General features: G+C 39.3%; 4 protein-coding genes and 1 long non-coding RNA gene across 11 annotated transcripts; 1 reads left to right on the forward strand and 4 right to left on the reverse strand.

Moving 5' to 3' along the window:
• Window positions 1–105: 105 nt before the first annotated feature.
• On the reverse strand, window positions 106–2,535 carry LOC116927984. 5 transcript variants are annotated; one of them, XR_006649194.1, is made up of 11 exons: window positions 2,393–2,535; window positions 2,177–2,289; window positions 2,017–2,108; window positions 1,813–1,941; window positions 1,681–1,752; window positions 1,533–1,620; window positions 1,420–1,472; window positions 1,309–1,347; window positions 1,080–1,220; window positions 941–1,022; window positions 106–847 (listed from the first exon to the last, which is right to left on the reverse strand). It is a non-coding gene; the product is annotated as an uncharacterized LOC116927984 (long non-coding RNA). The 5 variants fall into 5 exon arrangements; XR_004396901.2 differs by having other exon boundaries at window positions 1,813–2,108; XR_004396905.2 differs by having other exon boundaries at window positions 1,080–1,248; window positions 1,813–2,108.
• Window positions 2,536–3,327: 792 nt separating this feature from the next.
• LOC116927987 (nucleolar protein 56) lies at window positions 3,328–5,821 on the reverse strand. The gene is made up of 9 exons (XM_032935039.2): window positions 5,661–5,821; window positions 5,378–5,582; window positions 5,107–5,316; window positions 4,877–5,042; window positions 4,634–4,821; window positions 4,320–4,572; window positions 4,115–4,263; window positions 3,899–4,035; window positions 3,328–3,834 (listed from the first exon to the last, which is right to left on the reverse strand). Exons 1-9 carry the CDS (start codon window positions 5,661–5,663, stop codon window positions 3,442–3,444), a joined length of 1,704 nt encoding a protein of 567 aa, XP_032790930.2. The 5' UTR covers window positions 5,664–5,821; the 3' UTR covers window positions 3,328–3,441.
• An 814-nt stretch (window positions 5,822–6,635) lies between these two features.
• On the reverse strand, window positions 6,636–10,995 carry LOC116927989 (histone-lysine N-methyltransferase NSD2). Of its 2 annotated transcripts, XM_045176483.1 has the most exons (13): window positions 10,787–10,995; window positions 10,582–10,722; window positions 10,191–10,516; window positions 9,977–10,122; window positions 9,802–9,911; window positions 9,025–9,743; window positions 8,637–8,958; window positions 8,410–8,560; window positions 8,207–8,347; window positions 7,990–8,138; window positions 7,383–7,929; window positions 7,132–7,315; window positions 6,636–7,074 (listed from the first exon to the last, which is right to left on the reverse strand). In XM_045176483.1, exons 2-13 carry the CDS (start codon window positions 10,704–10,706, stop codon window positions 6,812–6,814), a joined length of 3,183 nt encoding a protein of 1,060 aa, XP_045032418.1. In that variant the 5' UTR covers window positions 10,707–10,722; window positions 10,787–10,995; the 3' UTR covers window positions 6,636–6,811. The 2 variants fall into 2 exon arrangements, with proteins under 2 accessions (XP_045032418.1, XP_032790933.2); XM_032935042.2 differs by having other exon boundaries at window positions 10,582–10,995.
• A 246-nt stretch (window positions 10,996–11,241) lies between these two features.
• LOC116927994 (short/branched chain specific acyl-CoA dehydrogenase, mitochondrial) lies at window positions 11,242–13,349 on the reverse strand. Its single transcript, XM_032935048.2, has 8 exons — window positions 13,197–13,349; window positions 12,852–13,085; window positions 12,585–12,791; window positions 12,498–12,519; window positions 12,263–12,411; window positions 11,895–12,203; window positions 11,688–11,823; window positions 11,242–11,620 (listed from the first exon to the last, which is right to left on the reverse strand). The coding sequence occupies exons 1-8, from the start codon at window positions 13,230–13,232 to the stop codon at window positions 11,442–11,444; spliced, it is 1,272 nt and encodes a 423-aa protein (XP_032790939.2). The 5' UTR covers window positions 13,233–13,349; the 3' UTR covers window positions 11,242–11,441.
• LOC123474390 (60S ribosomal protein L26-like) lies at window positions 13,341–14,427 on the forward strand. 2 transcript variants are annotated; one of them, XM_045176493.1, is made up of 4 exons: window positions 13,341–13,492; window positions 13,707–13,900; window positions 13,960–14,100; window positions 14,214–14,427. In XM_045176493.1, the coding sequence occupies exons 2-4, from the start codon at window positions 13,733–13,735 to the stop codon at window positions 14,367–14,369; spliced, it is 465 nt and encodes a 154-aa protein (XP_045032428.1). In that variant the 5' UTR covers window positions 13,341–13,492; window positions 13,707–13,732; the 3' UTR covers window positions 14,370–14,427. The 2 variants fall into 2 exon arrangements, with proteins under 2 accessions (XP_045032428.1, XP_045032430.1); XM_045176495.1 differs by having other exon boundaries at window positions 13,412–13,551.
• The last annotated feature ends 16 nt before the right edge of the window (window positions 14,428–14,443 follow it).

Here is a 14,443-nt window from a genome sequence, read left to right on the forward strand (position 1 = left end):
TAATTTTTGTCATATTATAAAATGAAATACAAAAAGTAAGTAATTTATATAAATAATTGTATTGACCCTCCTCCATCCCACAATTCCACCACTGTTTTATAAAACACAAAATACATAACACATAAGTATAAAATACATATACGTAAATACAATACATACATATATACACATTTAACTAAGTTAACCCGTTGGCTGCCAGGCCATGCAACCCGTAGATTGCTTCACTACATTTGCTACGCTTCGCGTCAGATGGATCCACGAACAAAGGGGGACTTGTCCGAAGACAAGTCCGGGCTGACACGGTAATAGATTCCATTCCGGGAATGCACACCCCAGGAATCTATCACCGCACCGACAAAGAGAGTCCCTACTGGTGCATTGCCTACGGCGCCTAAAGGCACAAAGCCTTTAGGCGCGGCGACTGTTCCCCCCATGGCCATGGGGCAGAACAGCGCCCGGTCCCTACAAGCTAAAAAAAAAATGGGACTCAAACGGGGTGGCAGCCAACGGGTTAACTAATTCTATACAAATGACTAGACAATACAAAACAAAACAAAGCAATACCACAGCACGACGTTCCTCGTTGAATTTCCTCCATCGCCTTGGGCTTGCTGCTGAGCTGCACCCGTTTTCCATTTAGGATAGATGGCTCGAGGATGGTGATAACTCAAAGGCGTAGACAAAGACAGTGATGCGGCGAAGACGAAGACAGCGATGCGGTGAAGACGTAGACGAAGACAGTGATACGGCGAAGACAGAGCGATGAGGCGAAGGCGAAGGAAGAAGACAGCAGGTCAGTGTCCAGATGGTTGATTATTACCGGAGTGAAGAGGAAGATAGGGTAGTTCTAAATGGATGAAATGAGTAAAAAACAGCCTTTTTAGATAAGGAATGACATGTTTCCGATATAACCATGCCGAAGGAAACAATTAAAACTTACGCTTGTGGTCAACTGAGGGCGAAATTGAAGCAATTGGTCGAGACGGCAATTTTGAAGAGAAGGAATATTAAAACTTCCAGTTCTATCACAAGAAATTACATCACAATAGAACAATACACAACAGAAAAACATAAGATACCAAATGAGATGATGGTGTTTACGCCAATGCATGTTAGCTGGATAATTGGCATGAGAAGAAAGCTACTGATAAGGTAATGGTCAATTGTTGACACTAGAGATGAATATCCTGCACTTGTCTGATGAGGTGCATCACCATATACTGTAACACAAGACCATGAGCCAATAAGCTGTGACACAATTAGGCGATGGCAGTCTAGTCTACACAATTTGAGTTGATGTTGGCTTACCTCTATTGTCAGCATCTCTTGTACTTTGATTTCCATGAACTGAATAATAAATAAGAATTACGGTATTAAGGATCACTAGTAGCAGAATATGTCCACTGAGGGCGAAACTACCGAAATTGTCGAAACGGCAGTGTTATACCGAAGGAAGATGAATATTTGCAGTCCTATCACAGAATTTAATGTTACAACACAACAATGCTCCATAATGTGGAAACTTAAAATACCAAAAAATGGAGATGGTGTTAAAGCCTATCCATGTTTGCTGGCCAAGTAACAGTGAGAAGAACGGGAGGATTAACAATGACAATTTTCCTTTTATACGACAAAGATTTATATGTAACATTGGAAAGATAATCCACAAAATAAAAATACCATGGTAAGGCAATGAAGATGAACCTTATTCTATGTTGGCATTTGGCAGACTAAGAAGAGAGGAAAATAGGCCTGTGTAGAGAAAATTGTTACAGATTTGTGTAGTGGAAGATAAGTAATGTTATGAAATACCCCACTGAATAGCTGAAGTGTATGGATGATGGTTGGCTAATCAAAGCTTGGAAATCATGATACCCGGGATGCTGAGGGCTTAAGCCTCGCATACACTAGAGGTTTTTCTTAAGCTTTTAGTTCCTTAATCTTTTAATAATATAATATACTTAAATAATATCTTATAATAAATAGCATTACATATATAATATCTTATAATAATACCTTAACTTCTTAAAATTAAAAGCTTAAAAGCTTAAAAAACCCTCTAGTGTAAGCGAGGCTTTATGGTTAGCAACACAAAGTAGATGAAGACTCTGTGGTTGAGTGACAAAAGAACACATCACTAAGCTTAAACAAAAGGCTTGAGGTCCATTAACAGTACTTGCAATGGATGGTGATCTTCCTGTAAGGAAGAGTAGCTTTCTTTAATTGTCAGGATCCCTTGTGATACATTGATAGCAGGAATGCAGGCTGCTGGTTCAGTAGCTGACATATCTGACAAGGCGAAACATCAACGCATACAAAAAGCAATCCATTTCAAGGGTTTCCTTTTCAATACATACCCAACGATAGCAATACTAAATAGATAACAACACACCTTAAATATTTTGACGAAAAATCCTTTGAAACACAAAACAGCGTAACGTAACCAACACCTATAACTTTTCACTCGTAATCTTCATCCCAGACGCACATGAACGCCATCTAGAGTTCCGGCCTAGAACAAAAAATTTTATTTTACTTTGAATGTTGAAATAAGTGCAATACTCGCTTTTAACAAGCAATCCACCACTCAAGCGCACCAAATTCATGGACCCCCCTTTTGTTCTAATTCCGCTATGGGATCTAAAATTCAAAAAAAAAAATACAGGCCTATCCAGTTTTTGACTCCGGATTTGCTTGTTTTTTCAGAGTTTTAATATTCTCTGCCGTTCGGGAGATGTTTTATGTTAAAGTTAGGGTTTTTTCAAATTTTTGAAATTTGGGGGGATCTTTGGTATCGCTTTTTGGGAAAAAGCGAACCCTTAGAAAAACTTATTCTCCCAAAAGTTTGCTTGGCCACCCCTCAATGCAAACCCGAAAGGAAATCTTTTTCCGGATTTGATTGGCCGAGTTATTCGCAATCTAGTAAAGGGCTCATTTGGCCAGTTTCCCACCCAGCCTAGCAGCCCTTTTTTTTCACCCCTCTTTCGCGCTCCTGTCTGTCGCAGTTATCGATTACTATCATATTTGAAGCCCGAGGTGCAGAGAAAGCGTAGCTTCGGCAGTCATCCGCCAGGAGCGCGAGGGAGGGGTGAAAAAAATGGCTCTGATCGGTGAATGTTGTCGTCGAGCTGCCTAACGACCACCAGAAAGATTACCTACGCGATGAATATTTACTATAAAAAAGACGTTGTTTTTAAGTTTGAACCAACCAATAACGTTAAATTATATGAACACTTTCGAGAAACCAATATTCTTCTTACCCGCACAACGCTCAAAGCAACAACTACTCTCCATTTATCAACGAATACAAACTTTTAAAACTCTCTGTGACCTCTGCCCAATTGTATTGAATGCGACACATCATTACAAAAACTAAAAAAGCGGGCTATTTCACAAGGTCAACCGATTCTGAGGAATTACCGAGGACAGGAATAGAATTCTTTAGGCAGCGTTCTTTTTCTTTTTAGATTTCTTGAGCGGTGAAGCTCCTTCATCTTGTTCCATTGCTGATTGATCCAATGTGCTCTCTGCATCTCTGTTCTTCTTCTTCTTCTTCTTACTTTCATTTACGCTGTTATCCAAACCGACGGATTCATCGAGTGTTATATTACCATTTCCGTTCTCATCCTGAGACTTTTTCTTCTTTTTCTCCTCTCCGTTCGCCGAAAGAGAGGTGTTCATTGATTCATCGCCGGCTGGAGTGATACTTTTCTTTTTCTTCTTCTTCTTGCCTTCGCCGTCACACGGAAGAGAAGTGTCAGCAATAACATCCATTGTACCATCAGCCGATGGTGTGATACTCTTCTTCTTTTTTTTCTTTTTCTTCAGGGATGCCTATACAGGAGTACGTTGCACAACGCATTGCATGTAAAATAAGGAAGGAAAATTTAAAACCTACCAATACAGTTTTGGCTTCAGCCAAGGCCTCTTGCATGACGTCCACATTTTTCCGTGGAATGTCTCCAGATTCGTAAAATTTCAGTCGGTCTTCTACTTGCTCGCGGAGCTTCAATCCAAATACATCACATGTTTCCTCTGTACATAAAAAAAAAAAAAAAGAATTTTGAAAATTTGCAATAAAAGGGAAACAAACAACGGATAGAGAGAATAGTACCAGAAAAACAATCAATTCTCGATGCAATAGAACATTTGTTGGCGAGGTAGCGGGAGATCCGTCCCTTATTCTTCAAACCCGCACGACCGATGAAGGTTGAATGATAAATCAATCCATATTTTGGTGTGTTGCCTTTGGTCTTCAATGCTCTGCATTGTTTATGTAGTTATGGTAAGGACATCGAAATCATAAAATTCTCAATTACCTGAACAAGGCTTTTTCAGCTCCAAGAATTTGGACAGTTGAAGCCGGATATTTTGCCAAACTTGTAAGGGAACCGGCGTGCGAAATCAAACGAGCACCAACTTGCTCACCAATAAGAGCTGACAAGTTGGGTGCAATGTTATGCATCTTTGATCTCAAGTACTCCTGCAGTTCTTTGCGGTATTCAGCTAACGCAACGACACGCTTAGCAAAACGTTCAATATTGATAAGGTCAACCGGAGATATATCCATTCCTAAAAATATTGAATTAAAAAAAATTCCATCTGGTGTACAAACCCTTATTCTTCATCTTACCCATTGAAGACCGCGAGGCATCCAACACTGATTGAGCAATGCCTGCATCATTGACAATTTCGGTCAGCTGAGGTAAAGATTCTTCTGACAGCTCCTTTCGATTTTTGATAAACTGAGCACACTTGGCAAACAAGTAATTGTCTGGAACAACCTTGATGAGTTCTGGGAAGTGATAGGAGTACCATTCCCTAATGGTTCTTCTGGTTAATATATGCATTCAGACTTATTAAAAATTCAATATACCTAATTCGCATTGAAAAAGTATTGATGTCTTTGTCAAGCTGATCCAACAATGCAATGCTTTGAATGATCATGTTGTCAACTCTGTGGACATTAAATTTAACTTTGGCCCTTGAATAGCTGTGCCCCAAACCAAGCTGAGCAACCCCACTAGTTTGGACAGTAAATCCTAATTTGAGGATAAAAATATTTACAATAGAAAGATTCATAACCACACAAATTTACAATATTACCTTTCACTAAGTGTGCAAAGTGCAACCTGATTCCACGGACAATTTCAGGAATAACACCTGCATGTTGGCATGGAATACCCAAAATTTCTGAAATTGATGCACCCAGCTTTGGTTCACTTACTCCCAGTACAAAGCTATCCTTCTTGCCCTTTTTCTCTGGCTTTGGTAAGTTGGTTTCAAGGAAGAGGTTGAGATCTTCAGATAGCACACCTAATAAGAAAAAATATAATATGATATTACAGCATCAGGGAGGTGTAGACATCGTTTCTACCTTCAGATATTGAATTAATATTGTCAAGAGCATGTGCAGCAGATTTGAAGGGTGCAAACGCCACCAATTTAACGACTCCATTGAAACGGCTTAGATCTGTAACAGACTGCTCAACTTGCGGCAAGAAAGAACCTACGTCCTCAAATTCTCTAACTCGGAATAAAGCGTAGCCAGCCGCATGCTCAAACAGCACGTACATTTGTGCCTAATAAATACAGGGAGCGAAATTATGGATGTGTACAATTAAATTTTAAATACGTCTAAGATACGAAAGTTAACCTACCATTTTCGAAAGATAAAACACGGATTAACAATTGTCAACTAAAAATTTCACGATTTCAATCATAAAACACGTGTGACCAGGGTAAGAGTTTCAGCCATGAGAAGCATGGGAGGCTAAAAGGAAATTGGGAGAACTATGAAACAAATGAAAAACGTCTTGCGAATACGATGTCCTATTTAACCACTCACCGCCTACCGGCCGCAAGCCGCAACCAGAGTCATAGAGGGGATGGTTCGTTCATTGGGTCAGTTTTGCCCATAAGGCTTGGTCGTCAAAATTCTCCTTAACGATGGTAATGGCACCTAGTGGATTTTAACAAAACTACATGTCAATCATAGGCTAGCTTGTACCAATATATTTAAAATGGAGTTTAAACTTAGGATATTCTTTAAATTTTGCAACGGTTTTGATTCATACATTTCCAATTCCAAGCTAATGTTACATTCATAAGCTAAATTCTAGCTACCCAAGCCTTTCTTTTAGCGTTTTTCCTTAACTACTATGCTGCCCTCTGTTGTATCAGTAAAAAAACTGAAAAAAAAATGCTTAAAAAACCCTCGAAAATTGACGACCAAGCCTTATGGCCAAAGTCGTCGCAATGAACGAACCATCCCTCTATGACTCTGCCGCAACGAACGAAATGACAGATTAAAATTGTTTTTTTTTTGGTAGGCTTTCATAGGAAGTTTAATTTTCTGTTATATTTATATTAAAAAAAAACAGTTATTATTATTTCATCAAAGACAATCATTGAAAGCTGGGTGTATGAAATGATGAATTTGATGATTATAATTATTGCTTTGGCGGATAAACCCGACTTGGCATCATGGCGTATTTTGGCCGACTTTTTAAAGACAAAGGTTCATTGTTCATACAAAGACAATTCTGTGTTTATGTATTTCCTAGTTAAATCGTTTTCAAAAAGTATGCACAAATGCGATGATGATAATTATGGTCAATTTACCAAAACATTGATTGAAAGAAAAAGTTATGGCTTGGGGAGTCATGCAACACGGAGCAGATTTTGAATTAAAATTCTGTTCGAGACTCACAAGGCAATTATGTATTCAGCATACTTGTTAGCAATAATCGATGAAAAAAGGGAAGATGACGAAACGAATATAAATGCATTATCTTTATATAAGGCTCAATCAACAGCTACTCGTTTCACTGAGCGATGTGGAAGGCTCAGGCGATGTCGCCACAGTTGCAGTATCTTCTTCTAGAAGACGCTTGACAAAAAAATTTGTTTCTTCTTGGGAATGCTCTTTACAGATTAAACCAAGCTGATCATGAGATTGCATATCCACTTCTATAGCGTGCGTAGAACAGAGGGAGTTTGGACACACGCTGCAAAACTGAGTGGACTTGCGGCCACACACATCACAATGGTGCCATGGGCATGTCCATTGGCCTAAAAATTGTTTTAAGAAATTACTTGAAATAAAAATTCGTAGGACTTTTGCGTTACCTTTCGGGGGAGCAGAAAGTTTAAGGCATTCGAGATGGTAAACTTTACTGCAATTCTTAAAATCACACACAACTAAGTGACCACCTTCCGTACAGCGGAAGCAAAAATCTTCAGCCACCTTTTCTTTCTCTAGCTTCCGTTGTTGCTTTTTCTTTTTGGCCTTTATTGATTTAATCTTTTCCACCTTAAATAAAAACATGTATCGAGTTTAAAATGCTAAAGCTTTCAATACAAAATTTTATAAAAATTACTTTTAACTGCTTGGGTTTGGCTCCAATGAAGCCAGCACAATTTGGAGCTCCACAATGGCAGGGTTGTTGTCTCTGATTGCTCTCATTGGCGACGTCTTGAGCGCATTCTAATTGGTAATTGAATGTTAGCTCTGCATGGGCAGGTATATCAACCATGGCGAAGAGTCCTATTCGGGTGTCCCCTAAGACGGTCCATTTCTGCGTTTCACAGTTGGGCTGACAAGAGTGATTCATAAAGCGAGCCAAGTTGCCACTAGGACCAGCGTCAATCATTCGATTGTTGTCTAACGTCAGGAAATAATAGGCCTCATCTTGAGCATCTTGCTTGGCTTTTAGACGACGCCGGAATTCGCTATTGTCGATTATCTCTCCTACGTATTCTATGACGAAATCGCCTTTCTTGATATCAGCTTGAGATTTAAGTCCCCAGCCTTTCCCTCCAGTATTAAACGAATAGAGTGGGGGAGAAAGGCGTTGTTGAAAACGCTGGTTCTGGCATAATTTGCCGCCAGCGCACACGTTTGGATCACATTCAAACAATAATATCCTAAAAATTGGTCAGAATAAGAAAATGTTATGCGGAAAATAAATAAATTATAATTAAAACCTGTTAAGACATTCTGTATCCGATCCGCAAGTCGGCTGGCCTTCCGACACCTCACAGTCACACAGAGAGGACGAATAGGGGCTAGAATCTTGCATACGAACTTTACCGACAGGTTTGTTACTGCGGATTTTATTGTAGTGTGGTGGTTTCTTAGAATTGGAAACAACAGTATTACAATGGGATTTCGTTCATGAAAGAAATATGGAATGAGACTTACAACGTTGATCTTCGCTTGTCGTTCGGCTTTTCGCTCGGCAAGTACTTGCTTACGCATCTGAAAGACAGGCGTTACATCTTCTAAGGCTTGCTTAAAATCATCTCCCAATTTATTTTTACTCTTCACTTTACATCCTTGGTCCTGTGAAAAGGTAATGTTACATTTTGTTTTACCATGAAAATTTAAGTAATTATGGAACTTACGCCGTCTTGATAGAGGAAGACTTGGCCACGGTAAACGAAAGCGCTGTTATTGCTACCATAAAAATAGACAAGGAATTCTCCGGTCTTGGGTTGGTATTTCTGATGCTTAGGCGGTATCTCGTCCAAAGGGTACACTCTACCAGGCCACCACCTAGTTATCAATCAGGCAGTCAGTAACACGTCCAAAAATTTTTGCATTAAAGAAGAATATGGGAAAGAGACTGGACCTGTATATGCTCATTTTCACCCATACTATGTCGCCATAAAGGATGGTCTTGCCAGACGTACATTCATAGCAAAGGAAAGATCCGTCCGGTTCCGTTTCCAAGCCTGCACAACGAGTATGAACCGACGAAGGACAGCGTTCACAGCATATTAGGCTGCCGCCTTCAGAACAAACAATACACCAATTCACATTATAGTGGATGGGTATAATCGTCTTTTTCTCCTTCTTGGGTTTTTTAGCTACTTCACGATTTTCCACGTGCTTAAAACACTTCATCTGCGTATTGGACAACTGGACAGAGCCTGCAGCGAGACATTTTTCACCTTCAAATATATAAAAGGTAAGTTATGTATAGCTCGAAAATAAAGCGATCATTGCGTTAAGAGTACTTTGATGATAGGCAGTTGGACAGTATATACAACGAACAAGTTTCTTCTCTGCTTGGTGCAATTCATTCAAGTCTGCGACGCAAGTATGGCAATAGTGCGCTGGGCATGTGAATTGGGAGGCTGTTTTTTCTTGCTTCACGCTAGGAGAATGGAACAATTTCAGACAATTACGATGATAGTATCTTCCACACAGCTTGAAATTGCAAGAAAGCATTGCGCCTTCCGATTGTTGGCAAAGACAGCACTTTGAGTTAGTCGAGGGATCGCAGTTAAGACATAAGAAAGTTTCGAATTTTGATAGTGCTCCCAAATCCTTTTTTGTACATTCGGGATGATAAACTAGGCGACACTTGCTGCATGACAACGTCTGGCCTTCTCGAGACCCACAACACTCGCAAACGTCAACGCGCATTTCCTTATCGCGTTTCTTTTGCACATCTTTATTGGCATCATTTGGTAGAACCACGTCTACGAGGTTATCATCTGGGCAGGCAATTTCTTCCAGTTTCTCGCTCACATCACTCAAGGTCTGAATGCGTTCAGCCAAAACTACTGATTGTTGTTCTTCTAGGGAAACATGGTCTTCCAAGCTTTCTTTACTCTGTCGCCGCCGCTTCGGTTTTCTGTCCACTGAGTCATCCATGGATTTCCTTTTTCTCTGAATGCGTTCTTCTTCTTTGGATTGGAGAAGTTTTCTAAACAGTACCAATCGTTGTTCCCTAAAGACGATATAAAATGACTGAAATTATGACCGGATTTTACTTGGATAGACACTACCTTGGTGAAGGCATGACCTGCTTTGCCTCGTCTAAAGCTAATTGCCAATTTTTTCTTCCACTTTTGATGGCTTGCTGAAGGGACTTGAAAATTTTGCTTTTGCTCAGAATCTGAAATCATTTGTAAGATCTTATAAAAACACAATGCAAATCCAAGGTTATTGTTTGAAAAATACATGTTTTAAAAAACCATTTTTATCCTTTAGTAGTTCTTCTACACCTCCATTGAAAGGAAACAAGACATTCGCAGACAGCCAGCTCCTAGACCCATTATCTCCAAAGAATTCAACATGGAATAGCCTGATTTCTGTCTTTCCTGTAACTAGAAACAAAATTGCCAGGAATAACATGTATATATACATCTTAATTTCAAATGAAATAATATTTTACTTCTAGTTTTTGTATAAAGAAATTCTATTGGATCCTGAGTAATAAGTGACGGCCAAAGAGGGTATCCAGAAATGTAGGCCCAGACTAAATCACCAATAACAAAAGGTAGGCTTAAATCTAGGGTTACATCTGCAGCCAAAACTTCCAGATGTGTTTTCCCCTCAATATCATCGTTGAGATTAGCAAATGTTTCAAAATGATTGATGGTTCTATCATCAATTACACTGTTGATGGTGGGGACTGTGTCAACTTTCAAGTTGTTTAATTGAAAATTGTCACTTGATAGGAGTTTGTTTTCTTTATCTTCACATACTCGGGCAAGACTTCTAGACAGTAATATAAGAAATCCCTGTATTTTTATTTTATTAATTGTGAGGAAACAATGTCTTACTTGGTATCAACCACTGTTAAAGGTTGTTTCCCACTAATACTTGTTGATTCATTTGCAATTGGAGTAAGGTACTCCCTTGTTTTGGAACTCCGTTTGACATTTTTGGTATGGGATTCAGGCTGCATCTCCGGTGTCAAAGACCTTTCACGTAATAGAGACTTTCGTGATAAACTTTTCCATTTGGATATCAACATCAGCCTCCTACTCTTTGCATTGTCATCATTCATGATTCAACTAATAATACGAAGGCTTGTTATTTTCCAATGTGTCAATAATGTTAAATATCAAAACATGTTAAACCCCAATTAACTACACTTTAAAGAATCACATTAAATTAACGAGAATCCTGGAATAAGGCGGACAGCTAAACACAATTTGATTTAATATCGGTATTGAGAGGAGGAAAAGGCGGGAAATGAAGGGCTAATACGGGACAGACGTCCAGAAGCCCTTTCTACTTCGTAAGCCATGAAATGCATAACCAAACCAGATAGGGCTCGGCCCCGATTACCTGAACCCCCAACAAATCGCAACAAACTTATCTAATGCTTTTTTGTGTCACAAATATAGATTTTAAAAATTTTAGAAGAAATTCTCGTCCCCCTAAATTTCTATTTTTAAGGAAGTTACACATGTTTTTACAATAGTAATACAAGCATATTGGGCTTGCCTTGTCTACACGACTTTTTATTACAATTCTTGTACACTGCCTTAATCATGCCAAGAAGAAGCATTAATGTCTCACGTAAGAATATAAACAGATCGGCCAATTTACAGTTTGAGATTGACTATCATGGACGACCATATTATTATACGATGATTTCCAAATGTCATTTGTAAAGTTATTGCCGAAAGACGAATCACGATTGGTACTCTTGCTTGATATACTTAGCTATGGTGTTTAACTGAATGTTACTCGTTCCCTCATAAATTGTACCAATTTTACAATCGCGGTAAAACTTTTCGACTGGGTAATCTTTGGTGAAGCCTACTCCTCCCATCCATTCGATACATTTCGAAGTAGTCAAAGCCGCCACTTCTGGAAACCAAATAAAAACAAGAGCATAAAGAATTTGAGGATTAGAGAAAGAAAATTGTAGCCTAACCAGATGCAAAGTATTTAGCCATGGCAGCTTGTTTAACAAATGGTAAACCGGCTTCCTTCAATCTGGCAGCATTATAGACGAGAAGACGGGCACATTCTATCTGGGTTGCAACCTGCGCGATCTGATGCTGCATGGCCTACATTTATCGAAACAAGGAATCTCATTGGAGGATTACTTGCCTGAGAACACCAGAAAATAGCATCGTGCCTGAAAGTCAAATATCCGTTTCCCAAATTGGGTCCTTTCGAGAGTGTACGGAACCGTGGCATCCAAGCAACCCTGAGCCAATCCAACCATTTGCGCGCCTATGCCAATGCGACCTTCGTTTAGCATGCCAATCGCATACTTATAGCCTTGGCCGAGTTCGCCCAGAATATTGCTTGCGGGAACTTGAACATTATCAAAATGGACGGCACACGTGCTCGAAGCCCGGATACCCAGCTTGTCCTCTTTCTTACCAACAGAGAGACCGGGTGTAATTTGATCTACAATAAAGCACGTGATGCCTTTATATCCCTAAAACTTCGGCGTTAGCGAACAATTCTTTTTAATCTTGATGTTGCAACAAAACTCACGGCTTTGGGGTCCACATTAGCCATTACTAAGTAGACTCCGGCTATTTCGGAACTAGAAATCCACATTTTGGTACCATTAATAATGTAATGGTCACCGGTTTTGATAGCCCGTGTCTTAAGCGAAAAAGCATCGGATCCTGACTCAGCCTCTATAAGACAAGAAAGGAAGGCAGGGCGGAAAATTTGTGTTAATCACAAAGCCGCTCACGACAAAAAGTTAGACATGTAAAGTCACCTGAAAGGCAGAAACTCCCAACCTGAAATTTGAACAAACAGTAAGGAGTAATCATAAATATTAATCTGGTATAACTGAAGTTATTACTGTGTCTTGAGCAAGTTTTGGCAGATACTTTTCTTTTTGTTCTTGAGTGCCCAATTTACACAACAATGTGTTTATTAATGTGTTCTGGATGTCACAAAAAACGCTAACTGAAGGATCTATTTTTGCCAACTCTTCAATTGTAATAATAGCTGACATGAAAGAGGCACCTGCACCTCCATACTCTGGATCAATCTCCAGCCCCATTAGCTATAAAATGAATCATGTAATGCAATCATCAGCCAAACTAAAGACTAATGAATATTTTACCCCATTAGAAAACAAAGCATTGACAACATCTGGCTCAAAACTTTGTTGAATATCCATTTTTTTAACAAATGGAGCAATGATTTGGCTGGCCAATTTGGCCACACTCTCTTTCATCATTAACTCATCATCATTTAATTGTGTCAAAGGCTGCACTTTGTAGGCAATCTGTCTTGATACAAACTGCCTTCCTGGAGAGCAAAGCCCTGTGGTATTCTTCGATATCGTCAATGCTAGCTTTATAAAGTAATACAGAAACATTACTATTGTTGAGTCTGATCATCCACATTTCATCTAACAAAACAATTTTTGGGTTTTAGTTTCACTCAAACGTGAACTAAGCTGTACCTTAACTAAAGACATGTTCCGAGAAGGCAAAAACATTTTCTTTTTCAATAATTACTTATACTTTAAGTCCAAATGAAAACGTTTTCGTACTAGCGCTTTTCGTTAAGAACGTTTTACCTATACGTAACTATTGTTGACATGCGACACTGCCATCTGTTAACAAAACCTTGATAGACAGAGACATCTATAACGAACGTATTTCTAACTTACAATAAGGCAAGGCAACGTTGTCAACGTTGCCTTTATTTGTGTTTCTTCTCGGCCATAGTTTTTCCTTCCTTCGAAGCCAAATTCAGGTTCGTTTTCCTCTTTGTCATCCTTTCGAATCCAAACCATCTTCGAGCTTGTCAAGAAAGTAACTGCAATAATAGACTTGCATTAGATAAACTAATTCCTATCCATGTTTTTCTGAAATTATTTTTACTGTGAATTCGAAATCTTCATTTCAGTATATCGTTGCCGACTTTTGGAACTCACATTGCTCACGTCCGTTTGTCCTACTCTTTTTAGGTTCACCGGACTTCGACCGACAAAGAATGAAGTTGAACACAAGAGTAACTTCTTCTCGCCGCAAGAATCGCAAGCGTCATTTTAGTGCACCTTCCCACATCCGCAGAAAGTTGATGACGGCTCCTCTCTCCAAAGAACTTAAGCAAAAGTACAACGTCCGAAACATCCCTATCCGCAAGGACGATGAAGTTCAGGTAGATTAAACGTTTAAGTATGTATGTTATTTCTTTATGTTCGTAACTGTTTTGTTTAGGTTGTACGTGGTCACTACAAAGGACAGCAAGTTGGCAAAGTCATTCAGTGCTACCGTAAGAAGTTTATGATCTACATTGAGAGGATCCAACGTGAGAAAGCTAATGGGGCCACAGTTCCAGTTGGTATCCATCCATCCAAAGTAAGTAACGTCATTAATAGAATCATATTAACTACTTACGCTAAGGCTTGATCTAGCTCCATGAAGCAAACAGCAATTGTAAAGGTTCATTTATCTAAATAACTTGTAATTAGGTTGTTATTGTGAAACTGAAGATGGATAAGGATCGCAAGAAGATTGTAGAGCGAAGGGCCAAGGGCCGCCTTGCTGCTTTGGGCAAAGACAAGGGAAAATACACAGAAGAGTCTGCAGCCTCCCCCGCCACCACGACGCCGATGGAAACAGCTTAAATTGTCGGTCGAAATACTTTGTACATTCGATTGAATACAGAGTATTTGTGCTGCAAAATTGGTTCTCTTCATTC

Source organism: Daphnia magna, linkage group LG7 (genome assembly GCF_020631705.1).
Source record: "Daphnia magna isolate NIES linkage group LG7, ASM2063170v1.1, whole genome shotgun sequence".
NCBI lineage: Eukaryota > Metazoa > Arthropoda > Branchiopoda > Diplostraca > Daphniidae > Daphnia > Daphnia magna.

Excerpts from the sequence above, each read along its gene's own strand:
- LOC116927987 (XM_032935039.2), bottom strand. Across the intron at positions 4,573-4,633 it reads TGCCTCGCGGTCTTCAATGG|GAATGGATATATCTCCGGTT; the intron begins GTAAGATGAAGA and ends CAATATTTTTAG. Across the intron at positions 4,036-4,114 it reads GAGAATTGATTGTTTTTCTG|AGGAAACATGTGATGTATTT; the intron begins GTACTATTCTCT and ends TTTTATGTACAG.
- LOC116927989 (XM_032935042.2), bottom strand. The coding sequence starts at position 10,808 with ATGAATGATGACAATGCAAAGAGTAGGAGGCTGATGTTGATATCCAAA. Across the intron at positions 9,744-9,801 it reads CAGGTCATGCCTTCACCAAG|GGAACAACGATTGGTACTGT; the intron begins GTAGTGTCTATC and ends TATCGTCTTTAG. Across the intron at positions 7,075-7,131 it reads ACTTTCTGCTCCCCCGAAAG|GCCAATGGACATGCCCATGG; the intron begins GTAACGCAAAAG and ends AACAATTTTTAG.
- LOC116927994 (XM_032935048.2), bottom strand. The coding sequence starts at position 13,232 with ATGTTTTTGCCTTCTCGGAACATGTCTTTAGTTAAG. Across the intron at positions 12,520-12,584 it reads CAAAACTTGCTCAAGACACA|GTTGGGAGTTTCTGCCTTTC; the intron begins GTAATAACTTCA and ends TTCAAATTTCAG. Across the intron at positions 12,412-12,497 it reads TGGGAGTTTCTGCCTTTCAG|AGGCTGAGTCAGGATCCGAT; the intron begins GTGACTTTACAT and ends CTTGTCTTATAG.
- LOC123474390 (XM_045176493.1), top strand. The coding sequence starts at position 13,733 with ATGAAGTTGAACACAAGAGTAACTTCTTCTCGCCGCAAGAATCGCAAG. Across the intron at positions 13,901-13,959 it reads GCAAGGACGATGAAGTTCAG|GTTGTACGTGGTCACTACAA; the intron begins GTAGATTAAACG and ends TGTTTTGTTTAG. Across the intron at positions 14,101-14,213 it reads TTGGTATCCATCCATCCAAA|GTTGTTATTGTGAAACTGAA; the intron begins GTAAGTAACGTC and ends ACTTGTAATTAG.